At 51.2% G+C, this 26722-nt stretch overlaps 10 protein-coding genes across 10 annotated transcripts; 4 read left to right on the top strand and 6 right to left on the bottom strand.

Annotated features, from left to right (window-relative positions):
- Positions 1 to 25: 25 nt before the first annotated feature.
- Positions 26 to 1045, bottom strand: VFPPC_12959 (ribosomal protein S15 precursor-like protein; the record flags this gene model as incomplete). Its single annotated transcript, XM_018290736.1, has 2 exons — positions 26 to 936; positions 1000 to 1045. The coding sequence occupies 2 exons, from the start codon at positions 1043 to 1045 to the stop codon at positions 26 to 28; spliced, it is 957 nt and encodes a 318-aa protein (XP_018149327.1).
- Positions 1046 to 1425: 380 nt separating this feature from the next.
- VFPPC_15274 (40S ribosomal protein S0) lies at positions 1426 to 2557 on the top strand (the record flags this gene model as incomplete). Its single annotated transcript, XM_018293027.1, has 3 exons — positions 1426 to 1595; positions 1717 to 2165; positions 2328 to 2557. The coding sequence occupies 3 exons, from the start codon at positions 1426 to 1428 to the stop codon at positions 2555 to 2557; spliced, it is 849 nt and encodes a 282-aa protein (XP_018149326.1).
- Positions 2558 to 3915: 1358 nt separating this feature from the next.
- Positions 3916 to 9503, bottom strand: VFPPC_12958 (guanine nucleotide exchange factor; the record flags this gene model as incomplete). Its single annotated transcript, XM_018290735.1, has 2 exons — positions 3916 to 8941; positions 9091 to 9503. The coding sequence occupies 2 exons, from the start codon at positions 9501 to 9503 to the stop codon at positions 3916 to 3918; spliced, it is 5439 nt and encodes a 1812-aa protein (XP_018149325.1).
- A 2433-nt stretch (positions 9504 to 11936) lies between these two features.
- On the top strand, positions 11937 to 12410 carry VFPPC_18768 (hypothetical protein; the record flags this gene model as incomplete). Its single annotated transcript, XM_022430333.1, has 1 exon — positions 11937 to 12410. One exon carries the CDS (start codon positions 11937 to 11939, stop codon positions 12408 to 12410), a length of 474 nt encoding a protein of 157 aa, XP_022285923.1.
- Positions 12411 to 13175: 765 nt separating this feature from the next.
- On the bottom strand, positions 13176 to 14861 carry VFPPC_01004 (homocitrate synthase, mitochondrial precursor; the record flags this gene model as incomplete). The annotated part of the gene is made up of 9 exons (XM_018280913.1): positions 13176 to 13275; positions 13333 to 13679; positions 13732 to 13778; positions 13837 to 14102; positions 14153 to 14301; positions 14358 to 14371; positions 14431 to 14555; positions 14607 to 14622; positions 14687 to 14861. The coding sequence occupies 9 exons, from the start codon at positions 14859 to 14861 to the stop codon at positions 13176 to 13178; spliced, it is 1239 nt and encodes a 412-aa protein (XP_018149324.1).
- Positions 14862 to 16142: 1281 nt separating this feature from the next.
- Positions 16143 to 18785, bottom strand: VFPPC_01003 (vesicular-fusion protein SEC18; the record flags this gene model as incomplete). The annotated part of the gene is made up of 3 exons (XM_018280912.1): positions 16143 to 16481; positions 16538 to 18407; positions 18463 to 18785. 3 exons carry the CDS (start codon positions 18783 to 18785, stop codon positions 16143 to 16145), a joined length of 2532 nt encoding a protein of 843 aa, XP_018149323.1.
- A 559-nt stretch (positions 18786 to 19344) lies between these two features.
- VFPPC_15273 (homocitrate synthase) lies at positions 19345 to 20393 on the top strand (the record flags this gene model as incomplete). Its single annotated transcript, XM_018293026.2, has 2 exons — positions 19345 to 19352; positions 19406 to 20393. The coding sequence occupies 2 exons, from the start codon at positions 19345 to 19347 to the stop codon at positions 20391 to 20393; spliced, it is 996 nt and encodes a 331-aa protein (XP_018149322.2).
- Positions 20394 to 20616: 223 nt separating this feature from the next.
- On the bottom strand, positions 20617 to 21216 carry VFPPC_01002 (histidinolphosphatase-like protein; the record flags this gene model as incomplete). The annotated part of the gene is made up of 1 exon (XM_018280911.1): positions 20617 to 21216. The coding sequence occupies one exon, from the start codon at positions 21214 to 21216 to the stop codon at positions 20617 to 20619; it is 600 nt and encodes a 199-aa protein (XP_018149321.1).
- Positions 21217 to 21888: 672 nt separating this feature from the next.
- On the top strand, positions 21889 to 22422 carry VFPPC_12957 (hypothetical protein; the record flags this gene model as incomplete). Its single annotated transcript, XM_018290734.1, has 1 exon — positions 21889 to 22422. The coding sequence occupies one exon, from the start codon at positions 21889 to 21891 to the stop codon at positions 22420 to 22422; it is 534 nt and encodes a 177-aa protein (XP_018149320.1).
- Positions 22423 to 23679: 1257 nt separating this feature from the next.
- Positions 23680 to 24716, bottom strand: VFPPC_12956 (hypothetical protein; the record flags this gene model as incomplete). Its single annotated transcript, XM_018290733.1, has 3 exons — positions 23680 to 23761; positions 23954 to 24106; positions 24406 to 24716. 3 exons carry the CDS (start codon positions 24714 to 24716, stop codon positions 23680 to 23682), a joined length of 546 nt encoding a protein of 181 aa, XP_018149319.1.
- Positions 24717 to 26722: the final 2006 nt, after the last annotated feature.

Below are 26722 nucleotides of genomic sequence, written 5' to 3'. Positions count from 1 at the left end.
GGAGTATAGTAGTCTACATCATTTCTTACAAGTCGATCTGGCCCTTCCAGGTAGCTGGCGTGAGGCCCAGCTTCTCAATCATATGCGTCCATCGCTCGCTTCCCCTCTCCTTTCTCTCCATATAGGCCAAGAGCTTTTGTCGACGGTGAACCAACAATCTCAAGTTTCGCTTATTATGATGGTCCTTGTACCCTCTGTTAATCTGAAGGGCCTTGGACAATGTTCGAATCTTTGCCGTGAGGATGGCAATCTGGACCTCGGAGCTGCCCGTATCCGGGCCAGCACGCGCAGGCATGGGTGTCGTATTCGGCGAAATGGATTGCGGCCTTGGTTCCAGGAACTTGTCCGTCTTGTGGCGCCCAAACTCATCAACGAGCCGGCGAACATTGGCGTGAAAGCGGTCCTTGCCGCTGCCGTTTCGCAACGAGGTGATGCGTTTCAAGGCCTCTATCGCCTTGGCGTGATCCTGCTTGTGTTTTTCAATGGCTTCATTGGGCGACGCATTGCTGAATTGGTCGCTGACGATGCCCGTCATGGGCTTGCTGAGGGTAAAGGCGTGTTTGGTGGCTTCTTCCAACTCGGCATCGGTGAGGAAGTGGTTTCGGAGACCAGGCGTCGTCGGCAGCTCATGGGGTGTTTGGAGAGCATTGCCGCTTGGGTCTCGGAATACTTCACTGAGGCCAACCTGGCCAGCAGTATCAAGGGACTCGAGGAACGGTGTCGTCTTCCCCAGCACGGGGTTGCCCCATGCCTCGTCTCTCTGCTTCTGCAGCTCCTCGCGACGCTTGAGGTTAGCGTTTTTCCGTTGCTGCGCTTGTGCCCACTTGTACGGATCCTGCTTCGCCTTGCGCTTCCTCTCTCGTTGTGATAGATTGGCCGTCTGGATGACGGGGAGGAAGTTGGGAGTCGCTGGTCGAGCCGCCGGCCGAAGACACACTGTTCCGACCAAAAAGAGGTAAGTAAATCATCAATGACCGTCCATTCGAGGCAATTCCTTACGATTGACAGTGCCCAGGCGCTGCAGCACCTCTAATCTAGGCGGCATGTTTGCTATAAAATTCCCTGCGCAGACAATTTGATAGTCCAGCAAGGGCGAGTCGAAGCTGCAACTCCACGGCTGAGGTCAGATCCTCAAAATTTCCCACGTCCCATTCCGGCTCAGACCCAGCAGAAACGACAGATTACCCAATGCGGTTTAGCGCATGTTCCACGTGATTTGCATTCAGAGCAAGTCGCCAAATTCGAGCTAGCCCTATTTGGTGCTAGCGTTGTCAGGGCTGCCCACCACACACACTTTGTGGAAATTCAGTGCACGGGATTCTCGCGAACTTTTTTGCGCCCTCTACGATCCGTCAAAACCTCCGACCTCTTTTCTTCCCATCCGCTTCCCACGTCGAACCTCCAAAGGAAGGAAAATCAGACAAGATGGCCCCCAACAACCTGCCGTCGGTGCTCAACGCCACCACCCAGGACATTGAGATGCTCCTGGCTGCTCAATGCCATGTTGGCAGCAAGAACCTCCAGGTTCACATGGAGCCTTACCTGTGGAAGACCCGTGCTGATGGTGTCAACATCATCAACATTGGCAAGACCTGGTATGTTAAGAATGGCAGTGCGGCGAAATATCCCACGCGCTCAAGCTCTTTGCGCTATGAAATTTCGTCCTCTGAGAAGCAACATGGTTTGACGTCGCAAAATACTAACAAAACACCACAGGGAGAAGATCGTCCTCGCTGCCCGCATCATCGTCGCCATCGACAACCCCGCCGACATTTGCGTCATCTCCGCCCGTCCCTACGGCCAGCGTGCTGTCCTCAAGTTCGCCGCTCACACTGGTGCCTCTTCCATCGCCGGTCGCTTCACCCCCGGTTCCTTCACCAACTACATCACCCGATCCTTCAAGGAGCCCCGCCTGATTATCGTCACCGACCCCCGCACCGACGCCCAGGCTATCAAGGAGGCTTCCTACGTCAACATTCCCGTCATTGCTCTCTGCGATACCGACTCGCTGACCGAGTATGTTGACGTTGCCATCCCTACCAACAACAAGGGTCGCCACGCCATTGGTACTGTCTGGTGGTTGCTTGCCCGTGAGGTCCTCCGTCTCCGTGGCACCATCTACAACCGCGAGACTCCCTGGGACGTCATGCCCGATCTTTACTTCTGTAAGTTTTGGTCCTCGCTACGCTCGATATCCATATCTTTTGGTCCTTGTTGTTCTCGCTTCGCTCGATATACCGGTCTCTGAGGCTTGGTCCATCATTCGAAAGCCACGCCCACATTCATCAAGCATCGCTATGTCCGTCCGTGTAACTAACAATCCTCAGACCGTGACCCCGACACCGAGGCCGAGGAAAAGACCGAGGAAGAGAAGCCCGCCGAGGAAGAAGCCCCCGCAGCCGTCGAGACCGCCCCCGCCACCGGCGGTGAATGGGAAGCCTCCGCTCCTGCCTTCACCACCGGCGGAACCTGGGACGGCGCTGAGGCAGGCGGCGACTGGGCCGCCTCCGGCACCGGCGAATGGGCCGAGCCCCCCAAGGACCAGTCCCAGTGGTAGAACCCTGAGACTGAGCCTACGGACTCGCACGTCGACGCAACGGAATGGTAAAAGAATCACAAAAGAAAGTAAGGAGTCATCGGAGGCGTTCCCAGCTAAAGCAAGGACTGTTTTATACAAAAAAATCCCTGGTTTGTCTTGGACTCTTTGGTCGACTTGGTTGGCACTTATGAGGGAAAGATACTCGCTCTGCTTTTTTATGGTTAACTTAGTGGACATGCCTTAGTTTTTGTGCAGAGGGTTGCAAAAAAGTTTTGAGAGAGGGAAAGCCCTGTGCCGCCAAAAGGGGTGGACTTGACCGTTATCCCGCCTTTGTTTCCTAGACATTGTTTTTTCTTCTTCTCGATTTGCGTGCTGGGTGACTCGTAGGTATGAGCAAAAAAATACCTTGAAATACTTTGTTTTGTGTGTGAGATTGTGATGGTGCAATGTAGTTGACTGATGGCTCAAGTATCGAAGGCATTGTGATTTCGTAAGGTTGGTAAGTTGGTGCTGTGTTTAAACGTGAAATGCTTGAAAGCTTCGAGTATCCATGTCCAAAGTATTTACCAAACACAAGGACAGTTGCAATGGTCGATGAATGTTACGAAAGACCGTCGAAGCCTAAATGTAGTGGCATGGATACTTTCTCGTCACGTCACAATTTAGCACATCTCACAACTCTGTAGCAAGCATAACATTTTAAATCATCCATCCTGTGGACGATGCTGTCATTCACACTATCAACCATCTAAGGACACCACCTTGTGGCGTACCGGGTATATTCCGTCCCTTCCTGCCTTCGTCCCAAATATCCCAAGTCTATCGTCGCTCTGATCCTTCCTTCCAGTCCCCATTCCCATGTGTTCACCCTCCCTTATCCATCCCAAAAGTGACAAAAGAGGTATATAGCAAAAAAAGAAAACGCCTCGCTTCTGTATGATCAAAAACGAACATTCCAAGCGTTGTATGGCCAAAAAAGAGAGAGAAACACAAGTGTCGTCGTGTGACTAAGCTAAAACAATGTAAGAAATGATCGCGAGAATGCCGTGGCTTCTGTGTATGAGTATGACCGACTCTTCGGCAGTTGAATATCAATATAAGCGAATCGTGTGCCCATCAAGGGCGTATGAAGCAATCGTATGTGATAGGTCGTATGCGTATGGTACATGAATGAAATGAGGGTATTGAAGAAAGTCGACAAATGATGGCAAGGGTTTCAAAGCTTATACGCTGGCGTAGAATGCACAAGGGCAGGCAGTTTGTTCGGCGTGGTGCAAATTGGTATGAATGCGACGCTATGCTGTGTCATGATTGGAAGCTCGTTCGTCGCCGTGCTATGCGCGGAGATATTGCAAGTCAAAATTGAAAACACAAATTTACTCGAGGCTTTGGGAATGCTTTCGAATATCGTCATCGTTAAGTGCGCCAATCCAAAGGCAGCGCTCCGTCACGCCCTCAATGGGTTGAAAAGAGTACCGTGTACTTGCTTCCAAGAGGCGTAGAAGCGTTTTCACAACGGCTGCTCCAATGCGACACCGTTCAAAGTTGACCAGAGGTGCGGTTGTTGGAGAGCTTGCAATTTCGGATGGTTTCTGCGCGTTGTAAAGCAAGTCGTGTGTGTAAATGCCCACAAAGGGGATACACCCAGAATCTGTGCCTAGTTCCATCTCTTCTCGAATGTTGTGGAAATTCCTGCTAGGCGTAACCAGGAGCTCAAGGTCACTTAAAATTTTCAAATCACCTCCTGGCACAAGATCCCATGTCTTGTACAAACGAGCCACTTCGTTGCTCGACAATGCAATCGTGAGCTGAGCAAGAGTGGCAAAATTGCGATATCGTCGGCAATGGGCCGCAATGTGAATCAGCTTGATAATGCATCGAGCTCTCTCCTCGACGTGCTGCGTGAGAACAATTTCTGAGATGGCCCATTTCACCATGATGTTGAACCGAGCAATAACAACCTCCACACCTTGGGCATCTGTGTTTTGCAGGAAATCAACCCATGACCGAGAATTGCTGCTAGCAGAATTCTTCCAGTTCATTTCAATCAGTTCTTTCCAGTCAATTTCATTTAGAGCGTCTTTCTCTATCAAAGTAAACTGCTGTGCCAAGGTGTCGGAGTCAAAGGCCAGAATGAAGGGCAAATGGACGGAAAATTTCGTGTTTGTTACAGTTGCAATTTTGGCGGCGCTGTGACTTTGAGACATCTCGTCGATTGATCGCAAGCTCTCTGTGCAACCGACGATTGGTGTCAGCTCAGGAGTTGGGGGTAACGGCTTCTTATGATTGCTGGAATGGGCTGAAGCAACAAAGCCCTCTGGGGCCATTGCTAAAGCCTGTGCCAATGTGATTTGCGCTGAAGCTGTCCCAGGTCTCGTGGTAGGCTCGTCTGCCAGAGGATGAGCTGAAAGACCGTAGTCTGAGGGATGATTATCTTGTCCCTCGCCTGCTGAATTGCCCATCATCTCGTCGTCGGAAATCTCAGAAGACAGATCGGTGTCGTCTGTGCTGTCATCTCGCAAAAAGGACTCGTCTTCCATCCCGGATCCTATGGACGGTACCGTCTGCCCCGGCTTTATTCTCTCAATGCTGTGCGTCTTTTCGACCAGATCAAACGACGAATGGGTAGCATCCACAGGATCAACGCCTTGTGCATTCTGGCCCACTTCAAGTACCGAATCTTCGTCATCGGAGCCCCGTAGAACAGATCTGTCAGTCCAAGCCCGGGGAGACAACTTGCTATTCTCGTCGCCGAGTTCCCTCTCTAAAAGTGGTATGGAGCAGTATGAATCCCGCGAACCTTCGGAAAGAAACGAGCCAAGGGCTCGGACTGAGTGCTGTACGTTACGGGGTCGCTGATCATCCGGAACAATCTGAAGAGGCTCAGTTTGATCGGTGAGCTGATATATTGACGAAGGCTCAACACCATTGATATCCTGTTCCGCAATTTCCTCCCCAGAGGGGCTGAACTCCTGAGCTTCCGCATTGGCCGCTACCTCTTGTTCCTTGCCTTCCGTGACGTCCGTTCTGCTGACGTCTGGGCTTTGTCCAATGATGGAGAGCTTGATTGGTCTCTTCTGGAATTTCCCTTCCAGTTTTAGGAGTGCTGACTCGATGCCATCATCCTCTTCATCAGGGATTTGCGCCAGTCTTTGGGCTTCAGCTTCAAACGACGGTCGCATTATTGGTTTAGAGGAATGTGTGCTGAACAGTGATAGATCCCGCTTTGTAGGGCGTTCTGCGAGCTGGCCAAGTGAGAAGATCTCCCCTCGGCCTTGTAGTCCTTGTCCATGGGGTTGGTCATATTCGCCGGCCGAGTTAGGACGAGTACTTAGCATATTTGAGCTGCGAATAGACTCGCTAAAGGTTGCGAGAGAGCCAACAGATTGCGATCGTCTGAGTATGGATCTATCCAGGTCGCCCACATTGGTGGCAGCTTTCAAATCTCCACCTGGTCGTCGTCTCAGCACACGAAGCGGTGCGGGTATGGGGTCTTCAGAATGGCGCTCGTTGTCAAAATCGCCAGAAGTTGTAGTGGCATCGAAGCTTCTGATCGTGGGTGGAATCGTCGCACTTCCATATGAAGTAACCCGGCGATGTAATATAGAATTGAGAGACTGGTGTGTTTTAGACGATCGAGCCCGTCTGTGCATGCGGAATGCACCTCCACTCAACGGGGGGTGTCGTCCACTGTGGCGGATAGCTGACGACGATGGGCGAGTCTGGTCCTCAGAAGCCCTGACACTCTGGCTGCCTTCCAAGGTAGATAGGTCTGGAATGAATGGAGGAAGTACATCTTCCTCAAGAGGCGGTGGTCTCATGACATGCTGGTTGATTAGATACGATGACCTCCGAGGTGTACCACCACTCAACGATTGCTCGGGAGGGGTGTTTGGAGGTGTCGGATCGGCGCCGCGTCGGAGGAAGGAATCGGCGAAAGTATCAACGGAGGCATTCTCGCCCGTGTATGTCCCATGAATAGAAGGCATCTCGAAGGGGACCGTATCATCCACGATGACAATAGACTTGCTCCCAACTGTTATTGCCATGTCACTGACTGGCCGCTGCCTCTGATTCGACGTCAAGGCATCGAGTGTAGTGGAATCCATATGAGCTGCTGAATAGTCGGGGTAGGTCTTCAATAATGGTGCAGAATTTGGCGGGTGTATTGACACGATGCCAATCTGTCCACGATCAGCAGCCGCGGCCACCGCCTCCTCTTCCTCTCGAATAGCCTTCTTGAAATCCTCAGCAACCTCTGCCCCGAGTAGGTCAATCCTGACAGGTGGCCGCGACCCGTTGTATCTTGTAGGTTGTTGAGGCACGATGGCAGTTCCAGGGAGTCGGTTTGTCGTCGCGCCTCTGGGTCCAACGGTCGGAATGTCTGTCAAATTAGCATGGCTAGAATGAAAACCCTGCCCTCTATTTTTCAAGGCCTTGCGAACGCTGCGCAAAAGTTTACGCATGCCATATCCAGACATTGCACCACCTAACGCTCTTTCCTTTGCCATGTTACGGCCATATGGTTGGAAAATGGTTGTCTGTCGGTGAGCATGGCCGTATCGGCTGTTGGATTCGACATCGACAAAGGCGTGGCCGGGAGGGAGTAAATTTCCACGAACAAGACTACCACCAGAAGCCGCGGTTGTGCAAAATTCTTGATCGGTTGATGATGCTTTATCAGAGCTATGCTCCCGCAGAGAATCTGACAAGCTATTGTTGCGCTTGTGTGTCTGGGTTGGACGAACGCGCTTTCCCACGAGTGCCCTTGGTGTGGTTGCTACTGGGCCAAAAGTGTTGCCCACCGAAGTCGAAGGCACAGGATGCGCGGCCATTGAGTGACTGGGGTTCGGGTTGAAGGCTCGCATAGACTTGCCAGGGAATGAGCATGACACAATATCCATACTCGCCAAGCTGTGTGGCGAGTTGGGGCTTTGGTCCAAGTTAAATGGCCCTCCAACTTGATCTTCGGGCGTTCCCGGGCGATTATCCAAAACCACAAAGTCACCAACTTGCAACGACTTGGGCACCTCACCGGGAAACGATGCGAGATTAGGGTTAGGAGACGTGTGCTGGTGCTGTTGCAACGCCTGCTCGCCTCCTTGTGCCTCTAAAGTGGCAGGATCAAGACTTGGATCTCGACTACCAGCAACACCACCAGGGGTGATGGACACTTCTGGACCGAGCAGATCATCAAACTCATCACCATCCCAATACTGCGCACAAACCCGACGCCAACATTTCTTGAGCTCTGCTAGAATCTTCAGTTGAACCCTGCGAGAGTACATGTCCTGGGAGAGTTCGTCCACAAAATCGTTCAATAGATTGCAAAAGGTCATCCGAAGGTCGTATTCGAGAAGAAAGTCGTCCATGAAATAATTCAATATCCAGTGTCGAAGGGCAACAAATGTTCGAACACGGACAATCATTCCAATCTCGTCATTGCGGTCCAAAGCCCACCGCAAACGGGCAATCAGCATCCGCAAAAGATCCTTTGCTTCAAGAAATGCCCTGAAAGTAAGAAAGAAATCGGAAATGAGTTCGTAGTCTAGGAAGCAGGGTGAAGTTATTTCAGCCACAAGGCGAGGTGGAGTTGCGGCTGTGACTGTCCCTGAAGGGGAATATCGAACAATGGCCCTGTCGTCACAAGCCGGTTTGAAGGTCAAATCGGTAAACATGGCCGGTTCAATGACCAGGTGTGTTGACATGTATGTTGACCGCATCGGTCGTGGGAGTCGGGGGGACGGCAAACCAGGGGCTCCGCGTTGAGCAACAAAGGGTGTGCGATGACCAGGAACTGCAAGTGGACTAGGTTTTCTAGTTGAGATAGGCGGCGGTATAGGAACATTGGGAATTCGGGATGAGGGAAATCCCGACATGGTACTTGAGCGTACGTCTTCGGTAGGTGCGTAGGACGACCCGCGGATCATGGGAGTACCTCGTACGCTGAAGCGCGGTGTTCCAAGGCGCCATGAGGGAATGTTGACGTCGAGCATCGGAGTGCCAGTCATGATGTCCAAGTCATCCATGGTTCGTGGTCGATGCTCATCACGTTCGCCCAACTTTGAAATGGAAACCTTGAACGTATGAGTTTCTTGTTCCTTGACAGTACTGGTGTCATGCACTGTGCTGTCCGACATGGCTCGCCTATGTCGTTGCCGTCGACCAGAAATTCCGGCGTTGCTCAAGTTGTGCCTTTCACCAGCAAGTGGTGTCGCGCTCGTTGTTGGGGTCCATTGCGTTGTTTGAAAGTTACTCTCGCTATCGTCCCCTTTCTTGGTTTCTTCTTGCTTTGTTTTGTTGGCTGGGTTCCAACTATCAACCACGGCGGTGCTTGGTGGCGTGATGGGAAAAGTAAAGTTTGGCTGGGGGTACCGTTGGTGAGCTGGCCGAACGCTAGGCCTAGTATCGCCAAGTTAGCATTCCGATCATGAACGGTTACCCCCAAATACGGTAATAAGTAAGACCACTTGTCGGGACTACCCCCGCTTTCTTTGTCTCGTTTCGCCGTCCACAACGTCGGGAAAGGAGATATATCACATCGAACATACCTCAAATATATCCTCCCATTGTTCCCCACATTAGCTACCGTAAACTGACGACCCTCGCGACCAGCAGAACCGCCATCTGGTGCAATATCCCACTTGTCGGACTCAGTCTCCCTCTGCTTCTTCTCGTCATGAGACCGGCGTTCTGAAAGGGGAACCAGCGGCTTCGAGGCGGTCGAAGCACCGCGCGTAAGTGTTTTAGCTATCCATTTTGTCGAAGTAGGTTTTTGTGGCGAGGCGGCTCCTTTTGCAGTAGACGACGGCAACAGAGGTGATACTCGTTTCGTCGTTCCATCCTTTCCAGGCAGGCGCTTTGGGGACGTTTGTGCTCGCGAACGAGTCCGTCGGAGGCTCGTGGAGGCTGACAGAGCCGGTTTCGTTGGCCTTGTTAGGGCCAGAGGGTCAGCGGCGTCCATTGCCAAACGTTTGCTACGTCAGGCGGGGAGCTCGTGCTGCTCGTGACTGTCGTGACTGTTGACGTTTGCAAGAGGAAGCATTAGTACGAGGTTGTTGCAAGTTTGGAGAAGATTCAACGCGGCAGTGGTATCTTGCCATGCCGAGGTCAAAACAGGCAGCACTCTATTCGTATATCGCCACAATATGAGTCGTACGTCCACTCCCCAAGTAAAATCGCGATTGATCATGGTTGTGCGAGGCGCAAAAATTCAAAAAGGTGTAGTCAACATACCTGGACTTCGACAAGCCATAAAGCGACCCGTTGCCCGGACTCAGAATTGCGTCATGGACGGTTGAGGTTGACAAGAGGTCCAAAGCGGCGTTGTTTGATATACACAGATGAGAGGACTGGCGTCACGAGGCACGGCGCATCAAGAAACTGTCGCAACAATGAGGCACAAGAATATGACAGGCGAGGAATGTCAGAAGCGGGACGAAGTGGTGTAGTGCCAGTCAGTTTTCTTTGAGCCTCGTGAAGGGCTGGCTGGATGGGGAACTGCCAGATTCAAAGTGGGTGGGCGTCAATAAAGAGAGAGGTGGTGGTGCATTGGGTGTGGTCTGGTGGATTGGTGGTCTGGTGGTGCTCCCTCGTCTCGTCCCGACATGTACATGGATACTCCGTACATCCACTTGAACAGTCAAGGTCAATACAGTACCATTTTTCCATGTCCGGTCTGGTCCAGTCTGGCCTACTCTGGCTCGGCTGCACCAGCACCAACACAAGCCGCAGCCTGGATGCACACAACTCTGCGCTGCACTGCACAACGGACCGTGGCCAAGCATGGGCAGATCCTGGATCCTGGAACGACTCGCCTGGTCCGTTCGCCCATCACTTGAGCAATTCTGGGTGTGGCTCTGGATCCTCGGCGTACTGGCGTTGCATTCACAGTCATTCTAAGCGGAGGCCGAACGACTCCCTACGCACAAAGCACCTTGCCAGACATTGCATGATGACCGGGGGTCCCCCTTGAGGTCAAGTTGACTTGGGGTTGCCCGCAATTTTCGTGGTTGGTGAGAGCCACTAGACGGCTCAATGGACAATGGACAGACGGCACGCCGGTTCTGCAAAAAAGTTGGCGGCTTGGGGCTCGAGCTCCCAACCATTCGGGTGACCTACAGGGGTCAAGGTCCATGTCACGCTCAGCGAGGTCTAGTGCCTCTCGGGGGGCGCCTCCGAGGCGTGGATCCCAGCACACGAGTGCCATCAGTTGATCCCCAGCCAGCCTGTGAGGTCAAGTCTGGTCACTGAGTGATCAATTGATATCGGGACATGGCACCACCAGACAAGGGCCGGTCCCAGCCAAGATTGGAGTACCGCAAGGCTTCTCCCGACTGGCAGCATCCAACCAGGCGGCGCAACCCCCAGGGTTCTACAGGTCCTGCTCGCGAGTCACCCCAGTACCCCCCATGTTCAAAATGTTGCCTCACAGCGCGCCAAAGGGATTGGATTGTCATTGATCAAATTTCGACCTCCCAGCCACTCAATGCAACCGACATCACCATTTCCGCGCGCCAGACGCATTTGCATTCAACTGTCGTGTTGACCAACACCACGTAATCACCAAAGCAAATAGGGCCTGCAATCTTTTGTCATTTGATACAAATGGCCCCGCAATCCGAACCAAATCTTGCCTCTCATCTCCCAAAAATACTTTCTCTAGACGCTGGCTGGCTGCTCGACATGCTGGCACTGTGGCCAAAAAGATCAGACCCCAGCTGAACTTGACAGAGTCCCCTACACCCACTGCCGCCTATCTGCTTCATCGACGCCCATCCACCCAGCCAACCACAACATCCCGACCCATCATCAAAGACAAAGAATGAGTTAAACGCGTCTTGTCCCGAAGAAAAAAGCAAACCTTTTGCGTTCGACGAGGGTGCTCAAGTCGGACACGCCAAAAGTACTGTCCATCGTCCGAATGGCTTGACCAACTTGGGACTCGCGGCAACCCATGTAGTGCTGACCCTGTCCAACACAGCCTTACAGTGTCCGCGTCCTCTCATCTCCATCAGACCAACATCTGCTGTAGTGGTCAAGGATGAGGCTCAGAAGGGACCCTTGCCGGGGCGGTCGATGCGCAACCAGGGATATCATCTCGCGATGCTCTCCACGTCCCCTGCGTTTCTGTATCCTCCAAAAGCAGAAATCATTCAAATCTCAAACAAACCAAGATGGCAAGAAAATAAATACACCCATTTTCCTAACCGAATCGCTCTCATCCAGGTCGTGGGCCACCCGTCGGCCGGGGCACACCAACGGCCGCCCCTCAACACCAAGACCTGTTCCAAAAAGCAAGCACCTCCGATGAAGGAACTCTGCCCCCAATCACCCCATCCTCATCGCCACTGACGTCTCAGTGACTCCCTTCCCAAAGAACCAGGAATAGCCCACCATGATCCCAAGCGTCCGGATGCAAAGAAACTTCATTCCCAAACACGCTGGCGCTGGCAAACGCCTCTCGATGCCAAATGCTTGGCTGTCACACGGCCACGCTAGCCATGTGTACCCAAGACTCGCATGTACCAACTCAGCTGTCACTGAATCAATATTTTCGCATCTTGCTGTACATACTTCTAGATTTAGTAGCAGCGAGGGATCTCTGCAGCCAGACCAGATTAAGAAGTGCACGCACACAGGGGCCAGATTTTCTTTTTCTCCGGGGCCCCAATACCGAGTCAGGAAAAACACCGCCCTGGCCAAATGGCGAATAGTAAACGTCAGCAAAGCGTTGAAGAAGGGGAGCCCAACCAAGAAAAGAACAGGCGAAAAAGAAAATCACAGTGGAGAGAGGTTAACAAGCGAAAGAAGAGTGATAGCTCAAAAAACATCTCACAACCGGCCAGAGACAAACACAAAGACAAAATAAACGAAAAATGACGAGCTCGTTCCCTCCCACGAATAGAGTTGCGTCGCTGCAGAAATTGCAAAATCCACTATAATGGTCTTTTGCACCTTTTGCTCCGTCTGGAATAGGCTCGCGGGTGCCGGAGTAGATGCACGGGTGCTATGGATGTCCGGCGCGGCACGTACCGGGACTATCGTCACAATCCTTCTGGTCACGCGTCCAGGGTACTTTGCTTGATCTCGTCATTTCGTGCAGGGAGATGTGACCCAAGCTTTAGATTTGGATGCCAAATTCGGAAACTTTTGGTTATGTCTACGGAGCACTGCGGTATTATATTAGGATGTGCGCTGTATGTCGTAAAAGCTCCATCACGTCGTATAGAGCGTTGTGAGATGTGAAAATGCGGTGTTAGTAATAGTCAAATGACCACAGGGGCAGTTGATATCGATACAATTGCTGTCCAAGTTTACATTACCTACCAGATGAAGGATACCACACGGCCAGTATTCGCACCATGCTCAAAGGGATGAAATATGAAGAAGGTAGAGCAAACTCAGCAATCACCGAGAAACTGCAACCCACCCATTGTCATAACAGTTTCACAACAGCTCCAACGACAGAATCACCAAGAACCAACAGCACTCATTCTCGTAACAGTATCACCATTCGTGATTGTATTGCTCAACTATCACAAAATCAAACAACTCCTTTATTTTGCCGGCCACATACTCAAAAATGGACTTTTACATATCCTCCATGTCTATCCAAAACACAGCCCCCACGCAACTATTGCTGCTGAAGCTCAAGGTGGAACGATCGGATAATCGAGTCTGTGTCGTCAATGGCAAGAGGTCGAATATCAGCCATTTGCTTAATCTTCTGGGTACTATTTTCATCATGTCAGCATGCATTCAAACCACAAAATGTAGCATCCCAAACTTACACTTCCTTGACCTGCTCGTCGGTCATGGACAAGCCGAGCTGCTCAACACGGCTCTTGATGGCGTTCCATCCAGTCAATCGAGAGGCAAAGTGGACGTATCGGCTCATACCGAAATCGGCAGGGTTGATAATCTCGTAGGTGCTGGGCATGTTGAGAATAGCCTTGGCGTGAATACCAGCCTTGTGGGTGAAGGCGCAGAATCCGGTAATGGGGTTGTTGAAGGGAACATTGATCTCAACGGCCTCGGCAACCATGTCCTCAATCTCCTTGAGCTTGTGCAGCTTGTATCGGGAGGTGACGTAGTCGTGGCTGCCAACAATCATGCGGGCGAGGAGGCCACCAAGAGGCTATATCTTGTTAGTGAATGGTCCCGTTCAATCTTACCGGATATGTACTCACAGTAATACCATTACGCTCACCGATGCCCAAAACGGAGGTATCAATGTCTTGATAATGAATTAGTACAAGCTTCGGTCGTAATCTTCTCGCAGTAGAAATACTCACGGGTGGCACCAGCTTCCAGAGCGGCGTGTGCGTTGGCAATGGCACAGCCAGTATCGTTGTGGAAATGGGTCTCAATATCGCAAGAGACGACACCTCTCAAAGTTCTAACAAGATCATAAACCTGTCGAGGCGTAGCACATCCAACAGTGTCAGCAACACCAACACGGTGCACACCAACAGCATCAACAGCCTTGTAAAGAGACAAAAGATCGACAAGGTCGGATCGGAAGGAGTCCTCAGACGAAAATCGGACCTCGCGTCCTTGGCTGTTAAACATTAGCCACAGAGCTCGTATTGGTCAGATGAGCAGCAGTACCTCTTGATATAGTTGATGACCTCAATGGCAGTCTTGGTAATGTAAGCCATATCCTTGCCGTGGGAGTGCTCACGGAGGAAGCTAGAAGTGCCAATAACAACATCTACACCGTCAACACCAGTCTCGACAGCAAGCTTGGCATCCTCCATCTGCGGAAATATTAGTAAACGTCGTGTGGCGCGGTAAAATATCCAGGTTCGCTTACGGTACACCGGACGTCTACAATATTCAGTCAGCTCCGCTTTCTAACCATTCTTTCAGTGGAGAGGGACACGCACGGGTCAAAATCTTGGCCTTGAGACCAAGCTTGCAGATGGCCTCGCAATCCTTGCGGGACTGCTCGGAGGCAGCGGGGGAGGTAAGCTCAATGTACTCGACGCCAAAGTCTGAGAGAGCGGTCGCACTGCAGCAGAATTAGATATTACTCGAGTGCGAAACTTGTATTTCATCGTACATCTTGATCTTGGTCTCTGTTTACAATGTCGTCAGCAGCAACTCCAGGGTGTCGATCCCAACGGAAACAGACACACATACCGGTATCAAAGAACGCATTGGCAAACTGCTCGCCCTCTCTCAAAGTACTCTCAATAATCTGAAACTTGTCGGTATTTGACAAAAAGTCACCGACGGACTGGTACGGAGCAGAAGCATGGTGAGGCTTGTGGACTGTCGGGACAGGAGTGCCGTTGGTAGAACCGTCGCCGCACATGTTGTCTCTGTGATGTATGTATCGTGTATGCAAAGGGAGGAAAACTGTCGAGGTTGGACGGCAATTGAAGCGTCAAAAAGGTACTCTGGGATCAAAACTGGAGGAAGAAGTAAAAGATCGGTGTCGACCAAAAAGGCACAAGAAGTAACTAATAGGACTCAAGAATTGGACTAAATGCATGGCTTGGTGGGGGTGGGGAGCCAAACACATGCACATACCAATCGTTGGCCTCCGAATGACGGAGTACAGGAGGGAAAAAAAGTTTCCTTGCCGCCGCAATGACGCACGTCATCAGCGCCACAGTGCAAAATTTGAGTTATGGCTGCAAAATACGAACAGAAGACAATAACACAGTGCGTATTGACAAAGATTCTTACTTAGTTCCTGTTAGTTGGAATTGAATTTCCACGGGCAAAATACTCTGAGCCACACAAAAAATTTGCCAGCCAAGGACACAGTCGCTGTTGCCGGGCGATCTTTGGGTTCAATGTTGTCCATGTCTAGTCTGATTCCGGCTAAAGGGCTGCAAACATGTGCACAAATACCAACAACGGCTCCGGCCGCCAGACTCGGCTTCTTATGCTCAATTGTAACAGTGGGCGACTGACCGCTCATATAAGACGTGCCGCTTGCGACTAATTGACCAAGCTTGAATTGCAGACTGCCTTCTCTTCCAAATATTTCATCCTCTCCATACCAAGCCCGCCCACTAAATCGACTCGTTCATCTCAGATCTAAACACTACTTTGAGTCAGAGGCCGACAATCGGCTTGAGCGCCCAAAGTTTACCTTGCCTGCATGTGCAGCAGCATTGTGGTGTGGGTTGTATTGCACGCAGGACGCAGGGGTGCCTTGCTTCTTGCGGGGTTCAATTGCCTCGGGATTTGAACTGAAATTAATTGACCGATGAGACAATGTGAGAATAACCACAAAGGATTTGCTTGAATGCACAATTCAAATGCTCAGCAGTGAGAAGTGTCGAACTGTGGCCCTGAAGCTGCAATTGGAGAGGAAATCAACAGCAGCAGCCTTTAAGAGGACGAAACCCGTCGTGAGAGGGCTCAGCACGAGGACCGAGGGCACATTTGAAAGAGCGTCCGACATCTCGGGTAGGAGGTACCAGACATATTCAGCTGCTGACATCGCCTCAAGTCGACTTTCACACTCACTGTAGGACCAATGTACACACAATTCTCATTACATTACATACCAAACGGCAATAAGTCCACATTGCGTTCTAACCCTCATATCTACCGTCTATCATTTTGTATCCCACAGAATCTATTCAAAACTCATCTCTTGAATCCTCTCCAACAACAGATCCGAGAATGCCTCCAACACACTGCCCTCTGTCTCAGCCGCCTTGGACTCAAAGATGCAATCCTGGATCGCCTTGATACCGATACCAATCTTGTCTGAGCCTGTGCGTTGCTGTACCGTATTAATAACCTGGTTAATATCACCAGAGTTGAAGATACTTGACTCCTGTAAGATTGTAGCCAGCTCGTGCACGTCGGAGACTGCAGGGACGGCCACCTTCTTTGCGAAGTCCGTATCGATCTCGAGCATTTTGAGGACCGATGCCTTGGATGTGGTGACGAAAACGAGAAGACGGTGATTCTGAAATATGGGTTAGCAAGTGAGAAACAAAGACGGAGGTGAGGGTCAATACGTACTCTGGGAGGCTTGGAAACAATGAGTGTGGTAAGAGCTTCTAGCATAACGTTGGAGTAACGAGCTCCAATGGGATTCCACCCAATAAGACGCTCAAAGTCATCGAGGATGAGAATAGAAGCAGGCGACTTGTAAGCATCCGTAAATGCCTTGTGAACATAGTCCTTCTTGGCAAAGTCATCTCTATACCCGACAAGATCCATTGGCGTAACTAACTTGACAAAAGGAAAGTCTGATTGCATAGCAAGTTGGGCTGCGAGAGCAGTCTTTCCTGAGCCCTTGGGGCCGTGGAAGAGCACAGAGGTGCTGAACTTGTTGGGGTCGTTCTTGATCATGCCCACCACGCGCATCATCTCGTCCATTGTCGACGTAATGTACTGGCTGAAGGGGATAATGCCCATGCTGACAGCATCCTCGAGCTCCGCCTCGGACACACCATACGCTGGCTTCACTTCTGTTAGCGCCAGCATGAAATCGGCGCGGTTGACCTTCATGCCAGCAACGTCCTGTTTAACGGCAGCCATTTGACCAACTTCAGTGTGGCGCGAAAAGGCAAACGAGGCAGCGGCTTTCACAACACCATTGATTTCGGCACCCGAGTAGTTCTTTGTCATGCCCGCGAGCTCTTCTAGGTCGACGTCCGGGTCGAGGATGTCATTTTCCCTCATTTTGGCAGTGTGGATCTTGAAGATGTCGTTTCGACCTTGTTCGTCAGGGAGAGAGATTTCAATGTGAACTTCCAAACGGCCAGGTCGCATGAGAGCATCATCAATCATGTCCTTTCGATTGGTCATTCCTATTAGAAGAATGTTGTTGAGTTGGTCGACACCATCAAGCTTGGAGAGCAGCTGGTTCACAACGCTGTCTCCCACTCCGGTACCTCCTCCAGTTCCAGAGCCACGTTGTTTGCAGACGGCGTCGAGTTCATCGAAAATGATGATATGAAGACTACTCTCGTCGCCTCTGTCCTTGTATTCCTTCTCGGCGTCTGCGAATAGTTTACGAACATTCTCTTCAGACTGACCCACGTATTTGTTCAAAACTTCTGGACCGTTGATGACCTTTGGAGGCCGTGCGTTGAGCATTTTTCCGATTTGACGGGCAATAAGAGTCTTGCCAGTACCGGGGGGTCCGTAAAGCAACATTCCCTTGACGTGCGGAATGCCCATCCTTGCCACAAGTCCGGGAGGGAACACACGGGAGGCGAAAGCGCGACGGAAAATGGTAGAGAACTCGTCACCTAGACCACCGATACCCATGTCTTCAAATTTGAAGTCAGGGGCCAAAATCGCATTGGCGTTGGGCTTGCTCATAGACGGCTTGAGGTGAAAATCTCCCTTGTGATCCCGGTGGAACAAGACTCTCGTCTGGCTGGTGAGGATGCCTCTTGCTTGCCCATCCCGGAAAACCTGCTTGCCAGTGTCATCTGAGGACATGGCAAGGTCACTGAGTCCGACCGTCTTGACAATAATAAGCAGTGGAATATTGCGAACATCCATCACAATGCGCTGTCCGGGAGCCAGAACTTGGTTTGCAAAGTTGTCGGCAAATTGCGCCGCGAGTTCATCCTCATCGTACGGTACCGGCGTCCTCTTGGTGGCAGACGCGAAGCCTATTTCCAAATCGATGGAACCCAGGTATGCTCTACCACCCTGGGCAAACGGATCAAACACCTCTCCCACGAATGTGTCTCGAATAGTAATGTTGCACCAGGACCGTTGGGGATCAGACAGACTGATGCCTCCTGGAGGAAACCCGGGAACTGGTCGTGCTGTGACAACAAATTCTCCCTCTGGCTGACCACCTCGCACAAGAATGTACAAATCGGAACCGTCGCGGTTGGGTGGGAAGTCCTCTGGCGCAACAGCGCATCTGGAGCGCAACCGTTAGCGGCTGGAGCCGTATCGGCTGGGGTTGTTCGACTTACATATTGCTGTAGATGAGTCGAGATTGTAACATTTTGTCAGTGACTTTCTCAACTCTCAGCTGAACTGGTCGAGGGGCAGGCTGCCCGGCTGACCCCTTCTCTGAGTATCTCGGCACTCCAGGCGATCGAGGACCAGCCCCTTGGCTCATGCGAGGGTCGCCATATCCTTGAGGAGCTCCATAGCCCTGAAATGAATCTGCGCCATATTGGCCGCCTGGCGGAGGTCGGCCTCCCTGGTTGGAAGGCATTCGAGGGTTCTGCCCAGGTAAACCGCCGGCATAAGGCATTCTGCCAGAACCGCCTGGGGGAGGTGCTCTGGACATCTTAATTTCGTGGTATAGGAGAAGGCTTTCGTTCAATCACGGATGGCTGAAGATTTAGGACTTAGTAGGTGTACGTGGAGAGGAAGAAGCTTTCAATATTGATGACAGATTGGCAGGTAACGTGGTCGTAAGTCGTGGCGATGAATGCCTGGAATAGAAGTCGTTCTGGTTGTGAGCTTGGAACTGGTGGTGGGGCGTTGGCAGAGAGTCTCAGGGCGGTTTCAGCAGCCAGCGCTCTTGAAAGGGACTAGCGCATTATGTCACAGCCAGCTTATTTGTGGGCCAGCCCACCAGGGACGTGGAGAGATCGCTGTGCGAAGAGAGCTTTCTCTCAATACCAATATTTGACAACTACCTGGGTGCTGGGCAGGTGGCGGTCTTTGTTCGTCCCAATATATCAAAATTTTACATCAAAGGCGAAAGTGATTCAGTCGAGGCTTCTTTGACCATGAGCAGTCAGTAAGCCATCTTTGACCCAGATCCTCGCTTTCACTCTAGCAGTAGGCTGCATTTAGTCAAACCTCCAAGTTGGTCCTTGACCAAGGGGAACCACCTAAACATGCCTTTGTAAGAACACATCTCTTGTCCAGGCAACCCCAGGCTTGATTAACACAAAGAAGGCACTTATTAGGGAAAAAGTCCTGGAACGTCTACAATGCCGACAACATCGCAAGGGTCCGCCGCGACGAGGCCACGGCCAAGGCTGCAGAAGACGCAGAAGACCAGCGCATGCAAGAAATCGATGCCCAGCGCCGACTAGCAATCCTACGAGGCGAAGCACCACCGCCCATCACCTATGACAAGGAAGATGAACCAGTTGAATCACACAGGCCGAGCAGGGAGAGCGGCCCAGATCACCATGGGAGCGCACGTCGAAAGCGAAAGCGCCCTGGCGAAGACGACACAGATTTCGAATTGAGACTCGCAAAACAGAGAGCAGAGCCAGCAAACACGTCACTTGAAGGATCCCAAAGAACAAGCAGTTCGGCACCCATCGTAGACCACCGCGGCCACATCGACCTATTCGGAGACGAAAAAACCAGGGCCCATGCAGAAAAGAACGAAGAAGCAGAGATGGAGTCGCAAAAGAAGAAGCGAGAATATGAAGATCAATATACCATGCGATTATCCAATGCAGCAGGCAAAAACGGAACCAATCGGCCGTGGTACTCACAAGCAGATGCTGAGAGAGGAGACGCGCCTTTGAAAGATGTATGGGGTAATGACGATCCCAGGCGAAAGGACAGGGATGAGAAACGCATAGTCGCCAGTGACCCTCTTGCGATGATGAAGAAGGGGGCGTCACGGGTGAGGGAATTGAAACAGGAGCGGAAGAAATTCCAGGAAGAGCGGGAGGAAGAGTTGCGTCAGATGCGGAGGGACGAAAGGCGCAGGGAGAAGCATAGGCGGAGAGAGGACCGGGAAACAAGACGTCGTAGTGAATCACCGAGATCGGATAGGAGTCGGCGTCGGTCAAGAGATAGGCGCGATGAAAAGGATGATAGGGAGCGAGATAGGGGTAGAAGGAGGGATAGAGAACGAGAACGTTCACACCGACGTGAGTCTCGTTCTCAAGAAAGGGAACGGCGTCATCGTCATTATGATTAATGAGCTAAGAGGAGGAATATGATACCCACATGAGTTTTTGAATTCAAATATCAGCTACCAATATTTTTATCAATTAGTACTACCTACGGCAGGATTATTCACACGCAAACTCGTATGCTACCGTACTTCAATGAACAATATACAGAATCATCTCCAACATGTACATACGGACTATCTCAACTCATTACTTTCCAATATACAATACAGCACATTCACCATCCCATCAGCCCGCAACCCTCGGCAACTTAATCTCAACAGCCCTCATATCCCTCTCCGTCATATCCACAATCTCCCTCGCCTCCATCCCCTTCAACGCCTCCTCAATCCTCCCATACGTCTCCTCGCTCAACCCCGCCTCCGAATCACAATACACATCAACACCCTCCTTCGTAAACACCGTCGGAGCAAACCACGTAACCGCCCACCTCTCCTTCTTCCCCTCCGCGTTCACAACCTCCCCCCAGCCAAGTAACTCCCAGTGACTCGACACGAAGAACAGCAACCCTTTGCCCCTCCAGTCCCAGCCCCCATCAGCGGACTGCGTATCGACTCCCGCGACGGTCTTTAGCACGCCCGACGACTTGGTGGGTTCGTATTCTACCAGGTCGTCTATGCGTGGACTGCCGTCGGCTTTGGGAGGCAGAGGCTTGTACGTGATGCGGACGTTGCGCGCTGATCGCCACATGTGAAGGGTTGAGTGGGTGACTGTCCATGTTGCGGTGAGCCATTCGATGCTTGGGGCTGGGGATTTGCTGGCTAAGTTGGCGGATTTGGAGATGTATTTTGAAGGGAGGTTGAGGGATATGGGAGCTTGGTCGGCCATTGTGTTGGTGGTGTTTGTGAGGTGATGAGTGAGAATGGTAGGTGTTTCAGGGTATGCCGCTGGTTTTGTAGAGGTTAGACGACAAATGATTGAATATTAGTGTTAGATGGAGATAGGAAAGCTTTAATGAAAATTCATGATGGAGTATAAATCATAGTTTGTTTGTTTGCTAGATCCAGCCAGATCATCTAATCGCCGCTTAAGTCGTCCCAACCACCGGGATCTTGAAGATCCGAAATAAAGGGACCTAGCACGTCCGTGGACGCCACATCCTCACCTAGATCGACCAAAAACGCTTCATATCAAGTTATACACTCCATAAATACTTATCAATCAAGTTCAAAATTCTCATCGAACTTTTCCATCGCCCAGCTTCTTAAATTACGACCCTCACATCGTCAACAACACTCTCCAAGTGTCACACATCCCGCCAGAAAGTGAGCCACATTCCGCCCCACCAATGAGGCTGAAGACCCCAATCCGCCGACCCAGCCCGCCCCCAAGATCTTGAATCCAACCCTCCATCCTCAACCACGTCACGACACCACCTCGGATTTCCTCTCAACAACCCCACACTTGCGGTGAAGAAAAGCCAGCTCACTCACTCCCCCAGAGCAAAGCGCCCTCGTGAACCAATTTCGCAAAAAAAAAAAAAAAAAAAAAAGAACGAAAATGGACCCGGAAGCAGACGCCGATGCCGCAGCCATGGCCGCCGCAATGGGCTTCTCGTCCTTCGGCGCGCAAGATCGCCCCCAGAAAAAGAGGAGATATAATCCTGCAGTGGACGCGGTCTCGCAGTCCTCGCCGAGCTTGAAAGATGCCTCGACGGGATCTAATTCCACGCCGCTAGGAAAGCAGACCAGCACGCCGAAACAGGCAGCAAACGAAGACGAGATTGACCTAGAGGGTGAGGATGACGAACAACAATCGGGGCAAAAGGAAGCTCCCCGAGAGAGCGAAGGTCAAGTCCCTTCTCACCACGGCTTGCCAGCTCGTCCTGCTCCAGGAACAGGCTTCGTTGGATCGCGAGGGCAACCTGCAAGTCGAGAGAGAGCCTCGCAAGGGACAAGCGCGAAGCCGTGGTACGAAGGCTACTACGACAACATGTCCAACGAGAATCCGTGGGAGCGAATTGAAAAGAAGTTGGGTCTTGAGTCGAAGGGGACTTGGGTTCCAAGGCAAACGCACCCAGTTCCGGATATTTGAACGATGGCATCTCCCGGAAGATAAAAAGCTCCCAAAACCGCCTGTGTACAACAGAAGGAAGAATTCAATGTATCAATATTTAGTCCTGTGGAAAGGGCTTGGCATCGCGCAATTTTGAACGGCTTTACACTTCATCAAGTTCATACAGCGAAGAAAACTTGGGGGAGATTTCGGGAAGATGTGTGTCACGTGACCATACCAACTACACGAGTTCGGATGCCACGAGCAACCTTTGCAACATTCGTCACCATTTACTGCCAACCACATGGTATTCACCTTCCATGAGCCTCTTCAACACCATACCGTCGTCTACCGAAGCTGCTACGCTTTCATTGGAGGAGACATACACCTTGGCGCAGACACATGGTCGGATACGGAACCTTGCGTTTCAATCAATCCATTGTACGATACGGGAGGGTCTTACTATCGACACACTCGCATGGGAGACATAATATACTGCTACTGCTAGATCTAGTAGCACGAATGGCCGTTTTTGTACGGCTGTGACCGGAAGCAGTACCATACACTACAATAGGAAAGGTCCCTTGTCTACCTTCCTCCAGACCACGCTATCCTCCAAGGCCAAGGTGATGACAGATTCTCCAGCCGGGATATTTCTCAGCCATCATCGCTCCATCCTCATCACACTGCAGCGCCCGATGAACCGGGTCCGATCTGCTGGGTAAGCAGGGCCCCCTTGTAGCCCTGGCGTTCAGTTCACACGCCCAGGCGCCAAAAAGATCCCGGTTCCCGCAGACACAACAAGTCAAGGCGTACCTTGGTTTTCGACCGCCCTCAAATCCGTCCCAATTCCCACCCAATCATAAGTCATATCTTCGTGAAATGGCCGTCATTTCGCCCCCCACACGGTTCATTGCCATGTGGAGAGGACAGGACCTTCAGCGCCTAAATTGCCGCCCAGCGGCAGGGGACTCATTAAAAGCAGCAACAGATCGCGCGCCAAATCAATGCAAGATTGCCGCGCCGCCGCCGCCTGTTTTAACGTCATGCGATCCTGGACGTTCCTGGTAAAGTAGTTTGTAAAATGCTGTGGATGCTGCAGAAATTTTTGCTGATAGTTACTATTCAAAGGAGCGCCACTGTAAACATTTTGTGCAGATTTTGTCGCTGAACCAAAGAAAACATGCCGTAAGTTATAGCTGCTTTTTAAATCGCTTCAAATTGTGATAGAACTGTAAACCGCAGAACAGTAAAAAACAGGCGTAAGAAGAGGTTGTTGTTACAACAATGGCGAATTTAATACTCTGGAGAAGGGTATCGCTCACGAGCCTTGCGGTACTCCTTGGGATGCTTGCGAGCAGCCTTGGCCTGCAATGATCTGTGATGAAAAATTGGTTAGCCTCTGAAGCTGCTTTTAAACATTGCGCCCGCTAGGATGTCGCTGGCTCGTGGGAAAAAAGAAAAACACCAGACACAAACGATGGCGTTCGTGACTATTGTCTCAATTCCAGAGCGGTGGGCGGCGCTACGTCATGGCGCTCTTTCAAAGGCACGTCGAGAGCGCACTTACGAGACTTTCTTCTGTGTCCACTCCAAATCTCCCCGCACCTCGCGGGCGTCACGCATTCCGTCCTGAAATCGCTCCCTCGTCTTCGCGAGGCGAGCTTGCGCCTGCTTTTGAAGTTCCATGAGCTCGCGGTGCTTTGCGTTTAACTTTCCGGAGCTGTTTGCAGCTAGTTAGCACTATGCATGGAGAGCAATAATAGGAGATGCCTTTTTTCTTCTTCTCTTCTTTTCCCCTCTTCTCTGTTCCCCTTGGCTCAAATGTTGTTGCAAGCCTATTGTTATGCGGTGTAATGCAGAATGCAAGCCCCGGCACACAAATTGCATCAGATCGATCTCGGTACTTGCAACAACACCACTTGTTCTTTTTAAGGTTTGATTTGCGTCAAGAAGCCCCAGGTAGCTACTCGGTACGCACGGTGTGTTAAAAAAAAAAAAAAGGAAACTGAGACCACTCACGTTTGCGCTTGGACCGCCATACTACGGTCAAGAGGGATGGGGTTGAACGAATTTGAGAAGCGGTCCTGCATATACTCTTGAAAATCAATGCCACTAGCTGAATGGGCACTGTCATAATCGTTTGAGCCAAGATAGCTGGCAGTGCCGGTGTATCCACTGTTGCTGTATGAGGGCACGCCTGACGCAGAGCTCATGTCGTCGTCGCATTCCGGAGGACTCATGGAGTAGTGGCTGTACGTGGGGTATTGATTGCCTTTTCCAGGAACTGCCATTGGCATGGAGTAAGACACGGTTGGGAATGGGCCGGACATTTTGGCTGGTGTGTAGATGGAGATGTTGATTTGTGATCTGTTCTCTGTGGCACAAAGCTACCGGTAATATGTGACGGCTAGAGTGTCAGAACTAAGGCGAGAGTTGGAATGGTATGATGTGATTGCAAGCCAAAGACGGCGCTGTTGAGTGACTATGTGGCACTATGAAGGATGCTTGTGTAGAGTGTAGACACACAACACGAAAGAGCTTGGTGATGGTGAGACTTGGCAAGAAGAGTGACTTGATGTTTGAGGGTTGCTTGGAGTTCTCTGACAAGAAAAATAAAAAAGGAAGAAGGAGGAATTGAAATCATCTTGAACACAACGGCCCCTTTTATACTTTTTCTCGGACCCTCCCCCTGTCACTATGCTCGAACTGAAGCAGTCATCACGACATTCATCTATTCGTCAAAGAGATGATCACTATACCCCGCTTAGGACGATACTGGAAAAGTATGATATGAGGGCATTGGAGCCAGCGACGAGGTGATCATGGCGGCTTGCATGATGTGGACCAAAGGCGTACCATGGAGGCCATGACGGTGGAGCGATATCCTCAACCAATGTAGACTATTTCCACATTGTAAAAAGGTAAGGATGTTTTTTAACCAACGAGAGAACGGATAGCATGGACACAATGGATCATCAAGATGGGAGGAGGGTGGCAGGAAGGAGGCATTGACCAACGAAGAGGCAAACGTGCAGTCTACTCCAGGTCTGGTGGGCGTGTGAATTAGATTTTGGTCCGGCAACACCAACAAAAAGGAGACTGCATATGCCGAGGGGCAAAAGAGCCACTAAGTGCCAAGGGATTGGCGGAGAATGCTTGATTCCAAGAACATATGAAAGGGGAAAATGCTCTAAGGAAGGCTAGAAGGCAGCAGTAGTCATGGTGGGATGCAGTCAAAACAATATGAGAAACGCTACAAACACGGAGACCACAGGCCCACTGAAATTCCTTGAGACTGGCTGGTGATATGACAGAGACTTCTGATATCAAGCCAAATGAAGTGGTGGCTGCACTAGCAGACGGGGTTTCTAACAACACCCTAAGACCCTGCAGGGAAAGGCCATGATGAGGAAAAAAGAAGGGCGGCGGAGGGGAGGGATAATGGCCCGAGAACCGGCTGGCGGATGGACATCAAGTCTGCTGAGGTGGTGGTGGGTGGCCATGATTCGCTTCCATTGAAGGCCTTGTTGACTCTGGGTTAAAAAAAAAAAAAGAATGATGAGGTAAAGCCACGTCGTGGTGACAAGGCGAACGGGTGTGAAGGACGTGTGCAGGCAAAGGCATCAAATGCGTCTGGTACTCAAGCACGGCCTGGTAGTGTCAAGTCTGGCACTCAACGTGGACTTGACGGAGCGGCAAGGAGACCAACTTCGGACTTGGGGGACCCAAAGGGTCGGAATAGACATGTATGGTCTGGTAGTGATGAAATGGGTGCATGTGGATAAAGTATGTCAAGTCTGGCCAAGTTGCATGCTCCCAGTGCCAGTCTGGTCAAGGACTCAAGGTTCACTCGGGTGCAACCTGCGACAAGCGCGACCACCCCCAGCACGGGGGCGAGACCGCAAAAGCAGCACTGGATTTCGGTGGATGGTGCGGCCGTTAGCTTCGAGGCATCGACTCCGTGGCATGGGCCGAGACAATGTCCATGTCCATTTGAAGTCAACGGTCAATGTCTGGTCTGTCTGCCGTGTCTAGGTGCCTACCTAAAGTAGGGTAGGTAAAACGAAGAGATGGGGGCCTGCATATATATCAAGTGTGTTGTCAATACATTGTCTACCAGGCATTGTTGGACACGAAAATGTCAATACCTGCCTAGTAGGCAACGGGGAGTCCAGCGCTCAAGGTTGACAATCAGATCCCAGAAGGAGGCTCACGCAGAGGTGCGCAGCGCAGCGTTGAACCGGGGGAATCCGCCTTGTTGTGGATGATGGATGATGCGTTGTCAAGATAACAACCACATAATACTCCGAAAGTCGACGACACGCTGCGCTTATGT

The sequence above is a fragment of the Pochonia chlamydosporia genome, chromosome 1, assembly GCF_001653235.2.
Source record: "Pochonia chlamydosporia 170 chromosome 1, whole genome shotgun sequence".
Lineage (NCBI taxonomy): Eukaryota > Fungi > Ascomycota > Sordariomycetes > Hypocreales > Clavicipitaceae > Pochonia > Pochonia chlamydosporia.
Note: the sequence above shows the minus strand (reverse complement) of the source record. Positions and strands in the feature narration are given on the sequence as shown.